Source organism: Lygodium microphyllum, chromosome 19, assembly GCF_053477565.2.
Source record: "Lygodium microphyllum isolate KBCC chromosome 19, Lygodium_microphyllum_v1.1.10, whole genome shotgun sequence".
NCBI lineage: Eukaryota > Viridiplantae > Streptophyta > Polypodiopsida > Schizaeales > Lygodiaceae > Lygodium > Lygodium microphyllum.
Window position 1 is genome coordinate 85646969 of NC_141153.1, and position 22038 is coordinate 85669006.

Below are 22038 nucleotides of genomic sequence, written 5' to 3' on the forward strand. Positions count from 1 at the left end.
TGCTTTATGAGTTATAATCAACTAGAGAAAGCAATTAATTTGTTGATGCATATGTTATCTATTTATAATTGGCTAAAGAAATTGATTTGTTGACCTAGAACGAATTTGTTTGAGAAAATATATAATGTTCTACATGTTGTAACCTAGGAAACTTTGAGACCTATGCACCAAAATAAAAGTAAGGTGCAAATATTCTTGAGACTTTTAACGATTCAACTCAGCCAAGTAGCATCATTGCTACTTATCATATACAAGACAATAATTGTTATACAAAGACAATAATGGTTGTTACTTATGTAACAAAGTCAACCGCCACCTATTGACACATCCTAACATATACACTCCCATGGACACAAAGGAGATTGGATTATTGGTCAATCAAAGGTTTTGAATAAGGTTAAAAATTTTGTTATAGTATCCCTATTTTTCACTAATGTTGCATGATTGGATGTTACAAGTTGAGCTTATATTTGCCCATACTAGAATACTTCATTCCAGATATAATAGAAACAATGAAGAGCTTGCTTCTTGTCAACATTATATACAAGAATAATTGATTATGCCAATTGATCAAGATGCAACAGTGCCTTTGCCACAAGCTTGTTGTCGAAATGGTTTGATACTAAGCCTAAGACCTTGTTGCCAAAGATTTCAAAACTTGGCCAAGACCCATTGAACTGAGTAGGCAAATGCTCAATCCAAAATATTAAAATATTTGAGATAAGGAACTACTCCCTTTGATAGCCTATCTACAACAATGTTCCCTTTCCTTTACACGTGCTTCATCGGACACCTGGATCATATATGCACACATCCGGACGCTCAAAATGGAGCAACAAACACTCAAATTCATTTATATAGGCAAACCTATGTCATCGTAGCATCATGTTGTTGCTTCTAGTACATTGGTTGAAAGAGAAATAACAGCTTGGCCACTGTTGCTAGCTGTCTATATGCTCTCATTTTGTCCAATACCACGACCTCCATCAAACATTATACCAAGCTTGCAAGCTATCGGCATTATCTTTACTTGCACTATCAGACTGCATAAATTGGCAGCATATGCAATAATGTACATCCCATACTTCCACAGAAAATCAAGTATATTCAGTTTTCTTTATACCTTGTACTTCCACAGCACCTAGGCTGGCTTTCTTAGAGAAGTTAAAATCAAAGGTTCTAAAAAGAAGTTTGCACATGATCACCTCACAGATGCTCCACATTGAAACCTAAAATCCACAAAAACCAATCCTAACATCCTAATAATATCTAATAGGACAAGACTTCTCATTTGTTTCCAACTAATTTACAACAATGCATTGATATATGAGAAAGCACCATAAATTTAAAAGGATTGCCCCATTTACTGGTCCAACCACAGAGATCTGGGTTCTACCTTATCCAACTTGGGAAATGTATGTAGCAATGTAAACATCTTTAAACGTGGATTACAAACACCATGCATTAGTAAATCTGCTCTATAATGTGCGACCATGCTATAGATTATAAGTCTCGATACCTTCACAAGGTCAAGCATTGGCACAATGTTTGTGTTTCGGTATCGTATCATGTACATATTGCATCAAACAGTTTGCATTTGTACACACTGCATCAAACGTTGCATTCAAAAAAGTGGGCGATCAACCAATCCTGAAATGGTAACACATGAACAGTCCAACTGTCATTTGCAAAGAGCAGAATCAAACACTTCAGAACCATTACAACTTAGTGCGGTTGTCTCTGTACCGGAAGACACAACATGAATGAACGCACTAGCCATATATCAAGCTATACGAACATATCCTTGGCCATAGAAGATATCACTGGTATCCTTTAACACACTAGCATTTGATGATGATTTATTTCCATGTATCAAAGACCTGCCTCTTTCCTCCGCCTTTCACTCCCCAAGGCTGAGGGGGCCTCATAATCTAATCAACACATTCCTGACACTTGCTGTAATAGCAACTCCACAAGATCAGAACATTCAATAGTTGCTAATTTATCACCATCAAAGCTACAAATGGTTACAAAAATCATAAGATCCTAACTGGTTCAGCATCAAGAGCTGACTTTTTCATATTCATGATCTTGTTAGAGCCAACACACTGGTCTCTTGTCAGATAAGCAATAGTAAAGTTGACATATTTGATCTGAGTATCCTGGAAAATTGAATTGACAAAAATAATATACATCATAATTATGGTATTCATCAAACAAATATTGAGTTGTATAATCCAATGCTGCTTTTGAAGATTTGCACTGAAAATAACTCATGATGTTTAAGCATTGTGCCTATCCAGCTTCTCAGCTTAGTAACACAAACTCTAGCAATATCAGCAGCATCTCTTAGAAGTCACATGCACACGGATCCCAGCCTGGTCTTTTTCTCGACAATCATGGATCATCAACACCCCATCTTGCCAGCAAGATTACTCTTTAGACCAGAACATGAATTGTTTCCCTCCATTTTCTACGACTGATTGGTAACACTGCCTCAAGTATGTTCATGTGCCATGACCAATCCTTTCTGCAGTAAAAATTCAAAACTATGTATCATCTACACAATTCTCAAATTCCTTCTGTTTTGCAGTTCCAAATGTGCCAGAGACACCATCATCCAGTATGTCGCTGCCCCAAGTAACCCACCTTCCTGCCAGTCTCAACATTTTTCATCAGGAAGTCCGCTCACCTCATAGACCCTGCTGCAGCTCAGTTCACATCTTCCAGTCACATGCCACTGTGACCTGTCCCAACCCTCACATCTGCAGGTCCAGCAGCCACTGCAACTAAATGTAGCCACTGTAAAACTGCTACAGTTGGTATTGCTCTAGAATGAAAGGCACATTGAATTAATTATCAACTTGTGAGGAGTGTTGCACATTGCTGTATATTTACAATCACCACCATCAACTCAATGCAGTTCATGGTTAGTTTGGCACGACACATAAATGTTGACATTGAAACGAGTTGATCTCTTCGCATCCCTAGACACTTCAAAGGTAACTTCTCAATTTCTGCGGCAGTCTGATGATTGCCAATCATTATCAGCATTTCAGTCCCTGCACACAGTCCACGGTGTCAATGAGGGCACTAGATCAGGCTGATGAAGATGGCAGCATGAGAGACGGAGGAAGATGATGGAGTCGGAGTGTGCACGTGCCAAGGAATGAGAAAGATGGCTGCCAAGTGTAAGAGGGGCAGCAGGCTATATATAGCCAACTAACCCCAAATCTGGCCCATTGCAATTTGGGGCCAAAAATATGGCCAACCAGCATTTAATGCTAGTAAAATGCCATAAAATCCCAAAAATTTTCTTGGAGGTGGACAATGTGTAGCAGGTGAGGCAGACTGACCAATGTAGAAACTGACCAGGAAATGCACACAAAATCCTAACTAAAGGAGAAAATGCATTGAAAGGCAATAAATTGAGTGCTCTAGAATGAGCTACCTCCTCAGTCTCAAAAAAAGTGACATATAGGTTAGAGCTCCTAAAGTCCTCTTACTCAAACTAAGCCTCACAAGTAGGAGATGACAAGGCATGATAAACATGACTGCTAACAATATCTTATCTATGTGATTATAAAATAGGATGCTTCCAAATTTACATTTCCTGGTTCTTTTTCAGTAACCCCACAATATCTCAAGCTCTTACTAGTAGCTTTCATTGCATCTGATGAATGGACCCGGGGCCTAGATAACCCACGTGAGCTTTTTGTGGTGACTAGGACATTGTTAGATGGGCTTGTGAGGACTCTAGAGTTTGCAAGATCATGGGGCTCTAGTCTTATGTATGCTGAGTTCCTATTTGAGCACATTAATAAGGTGGCCCACCGATGATTGAGGAGAGTGTCTCCATATTCATTGGGCTCTAGATATTGTAGAAATAAGTATGTCTCAGATTTGATATTTGTGAAGCTGTCCAAAAAGCTGTACCACTTTGTCCAATAGGTAACTAGTTGATACTTGCACATTTTAGCTCAAGAGATGATTAACTTGGAGAATAGGCTCAATGCACATGCATACTAGATACAACTGGACAAAAATCCCCTAAGTAACCCCAAGCATAAATCCACTTTCAGTGAGTAGTTCTTAAAGAGCTGGTTCTAATAAAAAAGTTTGAAATCTCAAAATGATCAAATTTAACATGGAGGTTGCCATAGGGGTGCCTTCAAAGTTTGAGTTGATTTGTATTCATTTAAAATTTTTGTAAGGCTCACTTAGCAACTTATGTTGTCATAGAGGCCTTTTGGGATGATCTATCAATTACGATGGCCTTACTAGGCCCAAGTTGTCTTCACCAAGCAGGCCATTTGGATTGAGGATTCTTCTATAGGGAATGTTATCACAACAAGTTGGCAGGAGAGTGGGCTTTACAAGTTCCATTTCCCTTCTCTTATACAAGGTCCTCCGAGGCAATTGTCTATTGCTACACCCGTTGCTACTTGTGCACCATCTATTCCATAGGTTCCTTCCCATTCCCCACCCTCTCCTTTGGTGGTTCCCTCATACCCCCCATCCCTTTTAAGAGGGGGACGATCTCGCTAATGTAACTGTGGATTTCCTGGCCCCACTGTTTCAAAGGGGGTTTCCTAGGATCGTGAGGAGTTTCTTCATCGACAGTCTACATTGACGGACTTCATCAACATTGGCATTCCTCGTGCCATCCCAAGATCCGTTTCTTTCTTGGCCTTCCACACATCAAGGATCTGAGAGGACGTGTTAGTAATCATGTTTGTCATGCCTTGTCATTTCTTGCCTGTGAGCTTCAGTTTGAGTCAAACGAGGACTTTAGGAGCTCTGAGTTGTCTATCACTTGTTTTGACAGAGAAGGTAGCTTATTTTAGAGTACGCGATTTATTGCCTTTCAGTGCATTTTCTCCTCCAGTCAAGATTTTGTGTGCATTTCCTGGGCAGTTTCTGCATTCTCAGTTTGCCTCACTTGCTAGACATTGTCCATCTTTTCCAAGATTTTTTCTGAGATTTTCTAGCATTTTACTAGCATTAAATGCCGATCAGCCATATTTTTGGCTCCAGATTACAATCGGTCAAATTTGGGGTTAGTTGGCTGTATATAGCCTGCCGCTCTCACACTTGGCACTCGTCTTTCTTATTCCTTGGCAGGTGCACACTCCAACTCCATCTTCCTCTGTCTTCAATGCTGCCATCATCATCAGCCTGATCTGGTGGCCTCACTAACGCTGTGGGCTGTTTGCAGGGACTAATCAGTCCTCCTCCTATATTCAGCATTCTTTCCTTGTTCAGTGCAGATTTCCTTCTTTCTTTTCTTGCAGTCTCTCTCTGACCCTTTGTCTTTGTGTTCATGTTCCTTCTTCCGTTGCACACTCTCACAAATCTTCCATCCAAAGTAGGACTCCTTACTCTCATAGGTCATTTGGTCTTCTGAAGCTGCTGAAAATTTCCATTTCATCTTTGTGCATGAACCAATGCTGATCACATATACAACCATCTATGCAAGAACTACTAGTAATCTATGCAGGAACTACCAGTAAAATGAAAATATCATGCATAATCAACTAGAACGGTTAAGCACTAAATCAGAACTCTCCCAAAACACCTTAGATGATTATATCCCAAAAATGCAGCATGTAATGTCACAAAGTCCCCTGCAAGCACTGCAAAGGCCAGCAGCTTTGTAATGTGTAGAAACGAGTCCAAAAGAACGTACATGGGCACAAAGGAACTAGGCTTGGCACCATTGGAGGCGTTTAAGGAAGGTGACAAGAAAGAGAGCTATCATAGAGCTCACATTTACCCACAAAATATCTATCCACCAGTGGATAAAATACAGCCTTTTGCCACTTGTTGAAAGGTGTGGGTTTCAGAAGAGGATCAACTAGAACATCATAGTCACACAGATCAAAGGCATTCTCCATCTTTTCAAGAGGACATATAATCGATTTGCACCAAACAACTTAGCATCAAACATTAGTTCATGAATGAAGGCACAAAATCTGGACTCAAAAAAGTAACATCTGCCGTTGCCTTCCTCTGAGCGACCTGGAATCGAATCCATGCCCATTATCTGCGTCATTGGTTAGTAAAAATTGTTTTCCACAATTCCTGGAAAGTTGATGATCGACATAAGTGTCAAACAATGTGGCTAATAAAGAGAGCTGATGTGCTAAGATTTCATTTTCACAGGACTGCGGCAAGGCCTCTAAACCCTGTAAATTCACCTGCAAAAGCCAAAAATGTAGAAGAAAGAATAAGGTTGTAAAGTCACTTGCCGTTCTGAGCTAAGTTTGATTACAACAAGCTAAATTTCATTGCAACAATAACAAACTTGAGCTAACAAAGTGTACTACTTGGGTGACACATGTACACCTTCAAACTAGTCAAAGCAACTTGTTCTTCTGCTATGTGGTGGTCTGCAATTTCTTTACAAACTCATGTTTGATTTTTAGAAAACATTTGTTTTTAATTGACCGACAATCTTCCCATACTATACTAGAAGATAATACAAAAACATGGAGAGCACAAGGTTAGGTGAATATGCATCCAAACAGTTTGAAACAATTTGTGAATAATGTTCAGCTCTAGAATTCAGTTTTGTCCTTAAAAAAGCCCTTAAACAGCAATGGGCATATTTGAGTGCTTGTAAAGGCATTCACAGACCACGTCCTTGCAGTATGCACTTCTAAACAGTAGGCAGCATATGGCCAGTCTGCAACTGGCTGTGAATCTCAAGTTCTGCAAGAATACCATTCTCTACCTAGCCATATGGATCAGATACCATAAAGCAGCAAGAAGCAGGTTTCTTGATGTTGCAACCAACATAGATGGACCAACAGCAGCAGACTACAAACACAATCAAGATTCATGAACTCATTGAAAGAGTTCCAAGGTCATCTCCAGACTGCCTGTCATCTGGCACATTGCAACTTGGCAATAGGTTGGCATGTTGCTGTCAGAGTGCAGCGGTGCGGAAGCGTAGGACTGAGAGAGAGAACGCAGAGAAAGAAGAGAGAGAAAGAGACAGTGGACGATGAAGATCTGCTGTATAAAGAATGCTGAATACAAAGATATGCAGATATATACACGGGCGCAGTGCGCTGGACTGTGTGTCTCCACCTCGACAATGCAACCTGCTGTTCACCTCGAAGTCCGCTGCAGTCTGCACTGTCTGCTGTCTGAAATCTGCGAACAGAGACAGAATCTGCGCGTGTCACCGGTCTGTAATCTGCGAGCAGAGAAGTGTACCAGACTGCTGAAAGTGCCAGGTATAAATAGCTGGAAAACCGGGGAAATAGGGCGCCAAAAAATAGCCAGGCGGCTGCATTAAATGCAGCCGACTGGCTGCTCCAGGTCGGACTGCCACATGGCAGTCCAACTGTGCAGTCCGACTGCACCAGCCTGCTCCCCCTGATCAGGCTATGACCTGATCTCTAACACCCCCTCTCAGAGCCTGGGCAGGGCAGAAGCCTGAGGGATCTGGAATGTCTTCGAAGTAGAGCCTGAGGAAGCGCCTTCGTAAACAAATCCGCAAGATTGTCCTCCGTCTTGCAATACTCCACAGTGATGGTCTCATCCAGAAGCTTTTCTCGGATGAAGTAGTACTGGATCTCAATGTGCTTCGTCCGGGCATGAAAAACAGGGTTCCTGGCCAAGGCAATGCAACTCTCATTGTCACATCGCAGCAATGTAGGACGAGTCCGGGGGCACCCAAGCTCCTCCAATAATCTCCGAAGCCACACAACCTCGCATGTGGTGGAAGACGCGGCCCGATACTCCGCCTCAGTAGACGAAAGGGCTACCGTGGGCTGCTTCTTGCTACTCCATGAAATAACACCTGCACCCAAAGTAAAACAGTAACCTGTAGTAGACCGCCTGTGGTCCACGTCACCGGCCCAATCCGAGTCGCTCCAACCTGCAAGTACAAGATCTGACCCATCTGTCCCTGCGGGGTAATGAATCCCTAAATCAGACGTCCCCCTCAGATACCGAAGTATCCTCTGAGCAGCCTGCCAATGCACCGTCTTAGGTTCACTCATGAACCCTGCCAAGAGCCCAACAGCAAAACTTAGATTAACCCTGGTGTTAAGAAGCCAAATCAAAGACCCAATCAACTGTCGATAGCGGGACGCATCCGCCAAAGGAGAAGCTGAATGGGAAGTGGCCTTCCAATTCGGATCCATAGGAGTAGATAGGGCCCGACAATCCTCCATCTCAAAAGACACCAAGAGCTCCTGTACATATCTCTGTTGAGAGATAAAGATCCCCCTCTGAGACTGATAAATCTCATGGCCCAAAAAGAAATGTAGTAGACCCAAGTCCGTCATCTCGAACGTCCGATGTAAAGCTGACTTCGTCTCTTGGACCTGCTGTGCATCATCACCTGTGACAATCAAATCATCAACATATAAAACAAACAGCACACAACCATCCTCGGAAGTGTGAACATACAGCTGCGGATCGGCCTTGGACTGCCGATATCCCAACTGAGAGTGGAGGAACGAATCAATCTTCTCGTTCCATGCACGCGGAGCCTGCTTGAGGCCATACAAGGCCTTCTTCAACCCGTAGACTTTCCCATCTGAAGAACCAAAGCCAGGGGGCTGCTCAACATAGATCTCCTCCTTCAAATCACCATTGAGGAAGGCCGACTTCACATCCAACTGATAAACAGGCCATCTCCTATGGCCAGCCAAAGCAAGAACAGCTCTAATGGTCGCCATACGAGCTGTGGGGGCAAAAGTATCATGACAGTCAATACCTGGGCGCTGTGCAAAACCTTTAGCAACAAGGCGAGCCTTGTGCTTATCCAAAGTACCATCGCTTAGGTATTTGGTCTTGAAGACCCACTTGACTCCAATCACCTTCTTCTTCGAGGAGCGGGGCACGAGTAACCAAGTGCCATTCCTCTCAATAGCCTCCAACTCAGCTTCCATAGCTTTCTTCCATGGGGCGGACTGTAAAGCCTCCTTCACGGAGGTGGGCTCTCGATCCTGCATAACACGGGTCAGCAAACAATAGTTGGAGCAAACAAGCTCCGTAGAATGTGCCTGGTGTCTCCGTGACCGCCGCGGACCATCCTGCGGTCCCCACTCCTCAGGAATCCCCTCAATCCCTGAATCACGGAGTGTGTCACGGGCCCAGCGAGGAGGAGGCCGAACCTCCCCTCGTCTTTCTCCATCAGCAGAAGACTCTGGAATATCCACCGGCGGTAACTCCTCAGAGGTGTCCGGTGGAACAGTAGACTCTGTGTCAGAAACAGAATCATAATCAAAAGGCACGGGCTCCAGTGGAACTGTAGAAGGAGCCCAACTCTCCCCTGGATCTCCAAGAACGGGATGCTCCTCTCCCGTTGAAGTAGCCGGAACCTCCACAAACCGCACATCACGGCTAGTGTACACATCCCGCTTGACGGGATCATACAGTCGGTAGCCTTGGGACTGGGAGCTGTAACCAACAAACACCTGTTTTCGGGAAGCTGCTGCAAATTTATCACGGTGTGCCTTGGGAATGTGAACATAGGCATCACACCCAAAGACCCGAAAGTAAGAAACATCTGGCTTCGTCCCAAAATAAGCCTCAAATGGGGTCATCCCTTCCACGGCTGAAGTAGGGAATCGATTAAGGATGTGGACTGCAGTAGCCACAGCCTCGGCCCACAGAACCTGAGGGGTCTGTCGGTGCTCCATCATGGTGCGCGCCATCTCGATCACACTGCAGTTCTTCCGTTCAAGAATACCATTTTCTTGAGGAGTGTTGGCATTGGCAAACTCCTGGTGAATTCCTCTATCTGCACAAAACCGAGCAAACTCATTAGAAACAAATTCACCTCCCTTGTCGGATCGCAAGGTCTTCAACTTCCGGCCCGATCGGTTCTCCTCAAAGAGAAGCCAATCCTTGAAGTGCGAGAAAGCTTCTGACTTTAGTGCCAAAAAGTAGGCCCATGTCATCCTGCTGTAGTCATCCACGATCAGCATGAAGTACGAGCTCCCACGCAAGGAATCATTCCTCATAGGGCCACATAGATCCGTAGATACTAGCTCCATCGGTGAAGTAGACCGCCGCGAAGCTGTGTGGGGAATGGCATCCCTATGCTGCTTCCCCCGAATGCAAGAGACACATGGCTGCTGGCTCACCACTATATCCGGCAACCCTCGAACAAGCTGTCCACGTGACGCCCTCCGAAGATAGTCATAGTTCAGGTGACCAAACCGAGCATGCCATAACTCTGACTGTGACTGAGAGGTAAGAAGAATAGTAGAGAGGGCGGTGGAAGACTTCAGTTTGTAAATGCCGTTCTCCTCATATCTGGATGAGAGAACCTTCCTCGATCCACGATCAAGGACTCGCACCGTAGTACTGTCAAACTCCACCAAAAGGCCAAGGGAGCAAATCTTATGAACTGAAAGGAGATGGTACCCTAAGCCTGGTACATGCAAAACCTCTGAGGTATGGGTACCACCTCGTCCATCCGGAATAAGCTGCATCTTACCCCGACCTGCAACAGAAACTGAAGAGCTGTCTCCAATGAGAATCTGCCCACGCGAGGGTCACAGCTGGGCAACACCATCTGATGAAGGAGTCATGTGCCGTGAGACACCACTATCAACGATCCACTCTCGAGCCTGGGGAGCCGTCATCGCAGCATCAGAAGCATTCGGTGAAGCGTCCTCAATGACAGCTAGATGAAGAAATGCAGCTGATGAGGGTGCAGCCACCGCCCCAGAATCCTTGGTGTCCTTCTTGGTGTCCTTCGTGTCTTTGTCAGGGCAATCCTTCTTCCAGTGACCAGTCTTTCCACAAATATGACATGTGGAGTCTTTGTCCTTGTCCTTCTTGGACTTGTTATCCCCCTTCTTCTTCTTTTGGTCCTTCCCCTTCTTCTAAGAGGCTTGACCTGTCAGCGCCTCCGACTTGGAAGCATTCTGTCCCTTTAACTGTTCCTCTTGGTCCAAGACCATAGGAACCAACTCTTCCCACCGAAGAGTAGACTCTCGCCCCGAAGCTATAAGGGCAGAGTAAAATGTACCGAATCGTGGCGGCAACTGGGACAAGAGTGTGATCGCCATGTCTTCGGAGGAAATCGGCTTCCCCGCATTCTGAACCTGCATCTGTAGCTGCCTTAGCTTGTTAATGTGCTCCCGTAGCGAAGAAGACTTATTTACGGACAAGGTCCGCATCTGTACCTCCAAAGAAACCCCCTTCATTAGGGTCATCCGATTGTACATCTGATCAAGCTCCAGCCATATCTCCCGAGCCACCGTCAAGTGCTCGATGTGAGCGATCACGGCTGTAGTGCATGATAGAAAGAGAAAGGATCGAATCCTGGCATTCAGTTTGTCCCAATGAGACTGGGCCTTGGCCAACTCCGCACGAGCATCGGAAGAGAGTTTGGACTCATCTCTTACCGAGGGCCGGTCGATCTCCTCCTGTACCAGCTCCGCCAAATCATAGGACTCAAGAATGGCCAACATCATGACGCGCCAAATGCGGTAGTTGTCGCCGTCGAGCTTCTGATCTGCGGGAAGAGCCGGTAAGACAGGCACCTTCCGGTCCATAATCGCCTGGAACTCCAAGTCAATCTCTGTAGACATCTTCACCTGCAATGCCCTCACAAACGCAAAAGCAGCCCCCTCTGACTGGGAAAACTCAGCCTGCTAAGGCTCTTCCGCGTCCTGAACCTTCTTCACCCGCCGGAGGCGATGAAAAAGCAAAACCTGCACTTGTAGGCTGAAAACTCAAACTTCCTCCGCGTCAAACAGCAGTAAACAGCAGCAAATCCACCACCTGTACTCCTTTCCTGTGCGCCCACACTCGTTTCAGCCTTGTTCCAAGGCGCAGCCCTTCTGTCTGCCCTTAAATGCAAAAAACGCAAAAAACGCAAATTTGTGTCGCGATGGAAACTCCTCTTCAGGTTGATTCTGCGCTCAGTCAGCCCTCAAACACTGCTCTGATACCATGTCAGAGTGCAGCGGTGCGGAAGCGTAGGACTGAGAGAGAGAACGCAGAGAAAGAAGAGAGAGAAAGAGACAGTGGACGATGAAGATCTGCTGTATAAAGAATGCTGAATACAAAGATATGCAGATATATACACGGGCGCAGTGCGATGGACTGCGTGTCTCCACCTCGACAATGCAACCTGCTGTTCACCTCGAAGTCCGCTGCAGTCTGCACTGTCTGCTGTCTGAAATCTGCGAACAGAGACAGAATCTGCGCGTGTCACCGGTCTGTAATCTGCGAGCAGAGAAGTGTACCAGACTGCTGAAAGTGCCAGGTATAAATAGCTGGAAAACCGGGGGAAATAGGGCGCCAAAAAATAGCCAGGCGATGCAGCCGACTGGCTGCTGCAGGTCGGACTGCCACGTGGCAGTCTGACTGTGCAGTCCGACTGCCAGTCCGACTGCACCAGCCTGCTGCCCCTGATCAGGCTATGACCTGATCTCTAACAGTTGCAAATGCAAGTTAGTTTCACTTGACTCTCTTCCCTACTAAGTGTAGCTATCCCTAGCTGCTTAGCCAGCAAGCAATTTGTCATTTTACTTCAATTTTTGGTAAGTAAAATTGGTTTAGCACTCCCAAGTAACTCTAGACATGATGGGCATGGTGGACATTCCATTGGCAGTATATGACAAGGGCTAGAACTTGGAATGGCCAATTTCCTAAGGTTTGATATGAAACTTTGGCCAAATGTTAGGGGACAGAACATTACTTTAAAAGTTTGGACCAACAATTGGGCAGCACTAAAATTTAACCTCTTAAAAGTTTAAGCTGCTAAAAACCATTAACTGCAGCTCGAAGAGATTTTTAGTGGGCTGGCATGCATTTGAAAAACTTATCTTACCCCCCCCCCAACTCTCTCTCTCTCTCTCTCTCTCTCTCTCTCTCTCTCTCTCTCTCTCTCTCTACGAAAAAGCCTAAAGCAAATAAGAAAAAGTATATATATCAAGCCTTCTGGCCACCCACACACACACAAACATCAAGCCTTCTGGCCAACCATAAAAAGCTTGTGTGTAGAGACAGGTTTGGGCCACTATCAAGAGTTGTGGATTACAATGATCAGCAATGCCTTGGCATCTTCCTCCTTGAGATACGACAGCTTAGTGACACGCTCCTCGAGAGTACAGCACTAGGACATCAAGGACCTATCCAAAAGCAGCTTACAAATTCTTCACAAGGAAGATCCATGAGACCTTGGAGCAGTCTCAATCTCAATCCAAACATGAGAGGATCATCAAGGAGACCTTGACACTGCCACAATCCACATCCACACAAGGGACACTTATTGGTCGAGCCACCGAGCTTGGCCAATCAAAATGTCCTAGACCCTGACATAAACATCAGCAGCACATCCGTATGCCGATATAGGAGATCGTTGCTCATATTAGAGCTAGACCCCATGTACCTTCATGATACTCATAGTCTTGGCTGTTGTACATCGGGTTTTATCACTCTAGATTGTACAACTAGGGTTTCTCCTTTTATTATTAGCTTATAGCTTATAGCTTTCTTCTATTGTTCACTTAAATTTACTGTTGTTCTCTTCAAACAGTTTTATCATCACACACATGGTTGTACCTCATGGTTTGAATGACCTTTTGTGGACATTAATAAATCATTTCAACTCTCTCTCTCTCTCTCTCTCTCTCTCTCTCTCTCTCGTTCAAGTGCATTATAAGCCCTATATAAGAGCTCCTTTTTAAAGTTTTCAGAACCTGTCATGAGGACATGTATTTTTAAAAACCTCACTTAGCATGTGGATTAATTCTTAATCACATGGTTAAGTAAATGTTGCACATGTGAGGTGCAACTGGGATTAAAGTTACATATACGAGCCTGGGACCCACGAGATGTCAAAAGCAAAAATTGCTATAAGTTATGCCATACAAGTACTTGGTGGTATCTGGTGCTAGTTGTTGGCCTAGGTCATTCATTTGGCCATAAGTGTCAATTTGGTGACACTAGAGAAGTGGCATTTACCGGTACCTAACGCCAATTTGATAGTCAAAGATGGCACAGAGACACTGGGGAATGGAAGTTGCCTAGCCAATTTAATTATTGGCCAACCAAATTATTTTTCAGGGCACCGAAAATAATTATTTGATTAATTCTCAGTATTTAAAGACTAAAATTTAATATTTAATTATGGCTAATGCTAGAAAAACCATTTGAAAAGGCTGCCACTTGTCAAAAATGCCCATGCAAGACTGAAAAACGTCTTAAGAGGCTGGAGAATGGCATTTTTAGTGTATTCACCATGCAAGAGAGAGAAAGGAGATATTGCTGGTCTGATTTGCAGCCATTGGAGGACCTTCTGAGACAACCATTGGCACGAGAAGACCAATCAACAGCAGGTGACAACATCTACAGGCTGTTGAGACCAGGCAACAGCAGTAAATGACTGATTTTCTTCAGTTCTTTACATCTACAAGCTGTTGTGGCAGGACAGCAGCTACATTTGACTAATTTTCAATCATTCTTTGCCACAAAATTCTGAATTTTCCCTCTCTATAGCTTTCTCTCTCATCTCCCAGCCATTTCACAGCCTTGCTCCGAAGATCTTAGCATTTGAACCCTTGGAGGCTGAGAAATTGCAAACTTCTCTACTGTAAACCGTAATTTACAACAAAAATTAGGATTTAGCAATAGCCTTGCAAAGCATGCCAAAAAATTGGAAGCTCCAAGACTTGGATTCAACAAGGCTAAAGATGAATTTCAGCTAAATTCAAGTGGAGGACTAGCCAACCATTGAATTTGGGGCATTTCCATCGTTTATGAAGTGGATGAAGGCCAATTAAGTGCCCGAATCAAGGGGCAAAATAGATTGAAGACTTGCTAGTCGCTTTGGACGGCAAGGGGAGTTTGGATTGAGAAGGGTATTGGGAGAATCCCATTGTAAATCAACTTTTTTTTCAATAAAGCTAAAGAAATACCGCAAGGGGCGTCAATTTTAGGGCCAATCGGGTGTGTATTGTCCAAGATCAGTAGGTAAATTTGTATTTTCAAATTTACATTTATTGTTTGTTGCTGTAACTAAGTTGTAATCAGGGATTTACCACCCTATCCGAGGAGGAAGGCTAGTTTCAAAACCTCCCACTAATATGCAATAAAGGCACATAGTGGAAAGGGTCTGACTTAAGTCCTACCCTAGCTATTAGATGTACCCAAAGACTTTTTCAATGGTCCTAGCAAAGCCATCCAAGCTAAATATGGTTTTGTTAAACTAGAGGAAAAATCGATAACAGAGGTGGCTACAACTATAGGAACATTGAAAATGAAGTCAAGAAAATACATAATTGCACATGTACGTCGTACAAACCTATCCAGATTCCATACCACATGGTTTGTACCATACTATACTACACAAATTCATTCTTTTTTATTTTTACTTTTTTTTTTAATTCCTCACTTCACTACAGTGACTATTAGGGTGTAATAGCTATTTCTTGACTATTTTTTAACATTTTATGATTGTTTTTAGACGGTTTTTCATGTTTACTCTCTATATAAAACTCTCAAGGCTCAAGCTGCATTCATCAAGCGTCAAGTTCTAACCTTCCTCCCTTGATGAGCCCAAGACTATCTCATCATTTGATTCCAAGGAGTCATCTTCGAACCCTCTTAATGTGCACTCTAATGTAGATGGCATTGGCTGTTAGATTGTTTTCCATGTTTGCTCTCTATATAAGAGCCTCAAGGCTCAAACCTCATTCATCAAGCATTAAGCATCAAGCTCTCACCTTTCTCCCTCCATGAACTCCAAGGAGTCATCTTTGCCTCTAATGAAAATGACATTGAGGATAAGCACTCTAATGAAAATGACATTGATGATGATAGTAATGGCTCATTGCCTCAACCTAGACCTCTCTCTCCATGTATTATCCTAGAGCCTACTACCTAGGCTCTATACTCTTTTTTATATATACATCTAGCACATGTTCTACATGTGGCATATGCATAGAGTTTTTTTATTTGCTACCCCTGTGTACTCATCTTATACTCTAATGGCATTGTTATTTTCGCTTTGAGCATGTGCACATCATCTATTGTTCAAAATAATCAAGATTATTTTCTTTTAAAGGTACTTTTATCATATCTATCTTGTAAAATCATAAGGTACCATTTGTATCATATTGTAACATTTTGTACCCGACAACTATAAGGAAATAACAAGAAGAGTGCACGAGGAAGTACCGAAGGAAATCAAAACAAGCAAGGAGGCAAATAAACAAGAAATAACATATACTAATTTTCTATAGTTAATGAAGCAAATTTGAAAAAACAAAAATGGTTTGCTATGCACATCTTGGAGGCCTCCCTAACCATTGAAATGATGAAACACAAGGAATTAGATAATGATAACTACTAAGCTTGTTCAGAGTAATACAAGTCAAAGACCAAAATAAGGCCATTGTTGGAAGGGCAACGATTTGAATGCACAGCACCATGGAGTATCACCACGGAAATAATCGAGAAAATTTGTTGTTTGGAGACACACAAGACAAACTTGAAGCATTAAAGATATCGAAATGGATCAAGGATGACTGGGAAAATTTGCAAAGATGGCCTTCTACTAGAAGCATACTTTGCACATATCCCCTGATGGCTTGGTTGTCTTCCCGAGATATATGGATGCACACGTGTCTCATGGTATATGATGCGCCATTGGACAACTAAGCACATCCTCAAGGCTCACACCAGCTCTGAATCAAGATAGGTAGATATGGCACAGACTCCCCCCCGACCCCACACCCAAAGGAGAGGATTTGTTAGCTCTATTACCTCGAGGTAGAGATAGAGGAGCACTACTTATCAAGATGCTAGTGTACTATGAGATCCAAGCACACTTCTATTGCCTGTTCAAAGAGGGATTTCGGCCACTATCCAAGGTGACGGATTTCCCAAATTAGAGGTGTCTAGGGCTCTTCTTATAGGAGCTACAATGCCACAGAGAGCACCTCTTATGGATCTAGGAGCAAAGATATCACTACTTCGGCCCTCTTGAGTAAATCCACATTGTATTTGGCTTAGATATCATTTTATACTCGTTGGCTATGTATTGTTTACCAATTATCTTCCATTTAATTAGTCATAGCATTAGACGACAGATATTTCGTGACTTTTCAAATGTAGCATTTTGATCTCATAGTCCGATTTGGCCTTTTTGTAGCTCTCTCTCTCTCTCTCTCTCTCTCTCTCTCTCTCTCTCTCTCTCTCTCTCTCTCTCTCTCTCTCTCTCTCTCTCTCGTAATAGGTAATTTTATTAATTACGAAAAAATACAAGATTACAAGATGCAAGATGGCTCTATGCTATCGTGCATAAACCAAATACAATAGACTCAACAAACACTCTCTAAGGCATGTCAAAAGTGCAAAGAAACTAGACGAGCTAGAGGAGGGCCAAAGAGTGTAGCAAATCTTGTCAAGGAAGAATATGCACCAACTCAATCATGTCGAATCGCCAACGAAAAAGACCTTTCAAACAAGACTATATGACTCTGCACTCCTGATGAAGCATCAAATATGAATGCATTCCTCATAATCCATATGTGCCAACAACTCCACATACGTAAGGAATGAAAGAGCACTTCCATATCCGCCTGCACAAGACCCACGAACTTGGGATGTCCAAAGACCCAATCTTTTGGAAAAATCGATAGCCCAACCACTCGGGACCAAATGGTTAATAGTAGTGACCAAACCTTCTATGCCACCGGGCAAGTAAGGAACCAATGGCAAGGGTTTTCTACAAGTGTTTGACAAAAGAAGCAACAACCATTGGAAATCCACCACTTAAAGAGTGCAAAGGCAAGAGGAAGAGCACCTATCTAACATTCGCCAAATGAAGACCTTGTATCTAAAAGGTGTTTTGTTAAGCTAGCTTATCATCACCACAAATTTTCACCACGCTTGACCTTTTGGAGACCCCTAGTGGTGTTGCCCTTCAAAGCAAGCCAATCCTTATCGCATGTAAGCAAGTAGTATATCTGATTGACCAAAGCACGTCCCAAATGCAGATAACCATTAATAATCCAATCCTACCAAGGGACCTCTTGGTTCAAAGGGAGGAGAGGCTGCATGGCCCGTGAAAAAGTTGAAATGGACTCCCACAAATGAGAATAGACTCTAGGAACACAAAAGTAGCATTGAGCTAATCTGAAAGACATAATAGCCCCACCTATTCAATATTAGCGTTTGTTCCTATTTGCCTTGCCATGTGGGAAGTTTGAAACAGCTAGAAGATTTAGCAAGGATCTCTCTCTCTCTCTCTCTCTCTCTCTCTCTCTCTCTCTCTCTCTCTCTCTCTCTCTCTCTCTCTCTCTCTCTCTCATACTAAGAGAGGCCCTCCTCTCTCTCTCTCTCTCTCTCATACTAAGAGAGGCCCTCCTCTCTCTCTCTCTCTCTCTCTCTCTCTCTCTCTCTCTCTCTCTCTCATACTAAGAGAGGCCCTCTTCCAAACAATGCCTTTTCAGCATAGGCTCTCGACCTTGCCAAGACACAGATACCAAGCGTTGGTATGCTTAGACACAGGCATGGCTATGACTACATGGATTACATATGGATCATCTCCCACCACTACAGTACAGCTTGGATTGCCTTCACTTGAAGCTCAGCGGAGAGGAGCCAAACCGCATCATCAAGATAGATGACATTCAAATACACACAAAGAGGACATGGGTGACACCTATTGAGGATCTGGGGATGACAATGGCTTTCTATTGAAAGCATCTTTTGCACATATCCCTCGATGGCTTTGTTATCCACCTAAGATACATGGATGCACACCTATCTCATAGGGTACGATGGGCCATTGGACAACTCTATACATCCTCACACAATCTACGGATCGAGACAGGTAGATACAACGCAAAATCCCTCCCCTCGAAGCACACGATTTGCCAGCTCTATCAAATTGAACCAGAGACATAGAAGCACTACATATGCAGATGTCCACTATATTGTGAGATCAGAGGGCGCTTAGATTGGCTATTTAGAGAGGGATTTGGGCCACTATCCAAGGTGATGGATTTCCTAGATCAGAGATGCCTCAACCACTACAGTACAGCTTGGATTGCCTTCACTTGAAGCTCAACAGAGAGGAGCTAAACCACATCATCAAGATGGATGACATTCAAATACACACACAGAGGACATGGTGACACCTACTGAGGATCTAGGGATGGCGATGGCTTTCTATTGAAAGCATCGTCTGCACATATCCCTCGATCTTTGTTATCCGCCTGAGATACATGGATGCACACCTATCTCATAGGGTACGATGGGCCATTGGACAACTCTGTACATCCTCACACCAACTACGGATAGAGACAGGTAGATACAACGCAAAATCCCTCCCCTTGGAGCACACGATTTGCCAGCTCTATCAAACTAAACCAGGGACATAGGAGCACTACATATGCAGATGTCCACTATATTTGAGATTAGAGGGGGCTTAGATTGGCTGTTTAGAAAGGGATTTGGGACACTATCCAAGGTGATGGATTTCCTAGATCAGAGATGCCTCAACCTCTTCTTATTGGAGCTATACTGTCACAGAAAGCACCTCTTACCGACCCAGGAGCAAAGAGAGGGTGTTGCATACCAGCGTACACTCACAAAGTTCTACAAAGTCTAGACTACTCCCTCCACTACAAAGCCCTCATCAGACCGACTAGTAGCCCCTTCACAAGGGATCACCCTAGACAAAACCACAAAGAGATATAGAGCTTGTCGTCCACGTCCAACCGGTCCACACTCCTGCAAGAGGCATCATCTACAAATGCAGAGGATACTACCATCATCGGGGGACCGTATCCCAACGCTTCAACTTCTCTATGTTAGATAGACCCATGAGAGATATCTTGGGATAAGAGTGCCTCCTGAGCAGTTCCACATCGTATCTGGCTTAGACATCATTTTGTATTGATTAGCTATGTATTGTTTGTTGTTTATTTTCCATTTAGTTAGTCATAGCATTAGATAACAACTATTTTGGGAGTTATAGAAATTCCCTAACTTTTTAGATGTAGCATTTTGGTCTCATGGGCCAATTTGGTCTTTTGTGGATGCTAATATAACTTTCTTTCTTTCTTTCTTTCTTTCTTTCTTTCATGCGTGTGAATTAATGAAGTGAAGTATTTACAACGGGCCTTCTAGCCAGACAAGCAAAATCAAAAACAGTAGCAAATTATAAATGAAGCCAAAAGGCACCACAATAAATACTAGAGAGACAAGAAGGGAATCATGAAGTGGGCACAACAGTGGTGGTGTGAACGATCATCACACCAACCGAAACCATAGAAGTAATTTGCCATGATAGAAATCCTTGCACACAACCTACATGACAAGGATGATTCAAACACAAAAGCATTACGAGTTGGCCAGATATGCCAAAGACCAATTGATTGTAGAAAATGAAAGACACAAGGATGATAGGGTTGTGGTGTGGATGTGGACAACATCTTTTCCAAAACCCAATAATAGGTGGCCATCCGCTAACGTGTCATAGAGGTCCATACTTGGGAAATGAAGTCCCAAATTTGTCTTGCAACCACGCAAGAGATAAAAAGATGAGCAAGGGTTTCATCACATGTAATATAGAAGATACATCTAGCACAGGAGATCTTGCAACCATGCAACATATCTGTTGTGGGAAAGACCGATAACAAGCCTCCATACAAAACTTTTCCCATGATAAGCAAGCTTGGACTCTCTCTCTCTCTCTCTCTCTCTCTCTCTCTCTCTCTCTCTCTCTCTCTCTCTCTCTCTCTCTCTCTCTATATATATATATATATATATATATATATATATATATATATATATATATATATATGTGTGTGTGTGTGTGTGTGTGTGTGTGTGTGTGTGTGTGCCACTTGTTTTATCAGCCACCAAACCCCAATTTAAATCTTGCTCTTTATTCCTATTACTAGATGCTTGTGCGGGCGTAGGAATTGACCTCAAGACCTTCTAGTTACCTTGTGTTCAACCTACCAACTAAGCTACACTCGTTCTCTCTCTTTTCTTTGTCGTGAGAAATTTATATTATATCACAAAAGCAACACAAAAGTCAAGGTATAGAAACAGAACAAATTGTTGTCTACTAAGGAACAAAATCCTCCCTTAGGAGAAGATTAGCATGCTGAATGAGATCTAGCTGCAATGTAGAAGACCCTTGAGCCTGCAGTATGTCCCTGGACACCAGCGGCTGAATCAAACTCTCTCTCTCTCTCTCTCTCTCTCTCTCTCTCTCTCTCTCTCTCCACGAAGTTGAAAGTGTGAAAGGATGCAGCAAGCCTACTGTGTCTCTCAAAGGAGGCGATGAAACTGGCCTTCAGCAATCCCAAAGGACAGTAGACGTCTCAAATTGCAAAGACAATTAACTATGCTCACAATTCAGCAAATAAAATACTACAAATGTGAAGCTAGAGTGCTACCATACTAGCATGATGACACAGATGCATGCTCAAGGTATGAATTGCTGAATTACAGCTGCTTTTTGCTGCAAATTGAGACCTGTTGGGGCATAAATACCATCTCTGGTAGGCTTGGTTCTAGTGCAAATAGCAAAGCATTTTTGGAGGCTTTTCTAAGGGAGTGGTGGTTTTTCAAATTCGGAGTTCAAACATAATTGAGTAGCTGGTGCACATGCTACAGGAAAGATAGTGCATGAAGTCATATTGTGACTTCAGTGACTTCATGGCCATGACTGGTTGGCTGATAGCATTTTGAGTTTTTATGGAATCCTAAGTTGGAAGTAATTACAGATGACCAAATTTGGTGCCTTGGAACAATTCTACAAAACAATTAGCACCATTCTGCAATTTTGATTGGAGTAAGCTAAAAGTCCACAAAGGCATGTCTAGCATGGTAGAAAACAATGTTGAACTGTGGTATTTGTGAGACTTTCTGCTCATATGTAAGATGTTTCACTCTCGAGACTTCTGGTGGTCCTACCAATGATGGAGATATCCATGTACTTAACAATGAGAAGGAAGAAAGAAGAAAGTCTGAAACAATATAACTCTCAGTCCAGAAGAAACAATAAATAAATAAATAATCAGG

At 43.2% G+C, this 22038-nt stretch overlaps 1 protein-coding gene across 2 annotated transcripts in view; it reads right to left on the reverse strand.

Moving 5' to 3' along the window:
• Positions 1-390: 390 nt before the first annotated feature.
• THO5 (THO complex, subunit 5) overlaps positions 391-22038 on the reverse strand; it is a 68284-nt gene continuing 46636 nt past the window's right edge. Inside the window, exon 7 of one of the 2 annotated variants that reach the window (XM_087700393.1) lies at positions 391-6200. In XM_087700393.1, coding sequence (XP_087556519.1) covers positions 5982-6200 — 219 coding nt within the window. In that variant the 3' untranslated portion in view covers positions 391-5981. The remainder of the gene's footprint in view (positions 6201-22038) is intronic. The other variant, XM_087700392.1, reaches the window with a different exon arrangement.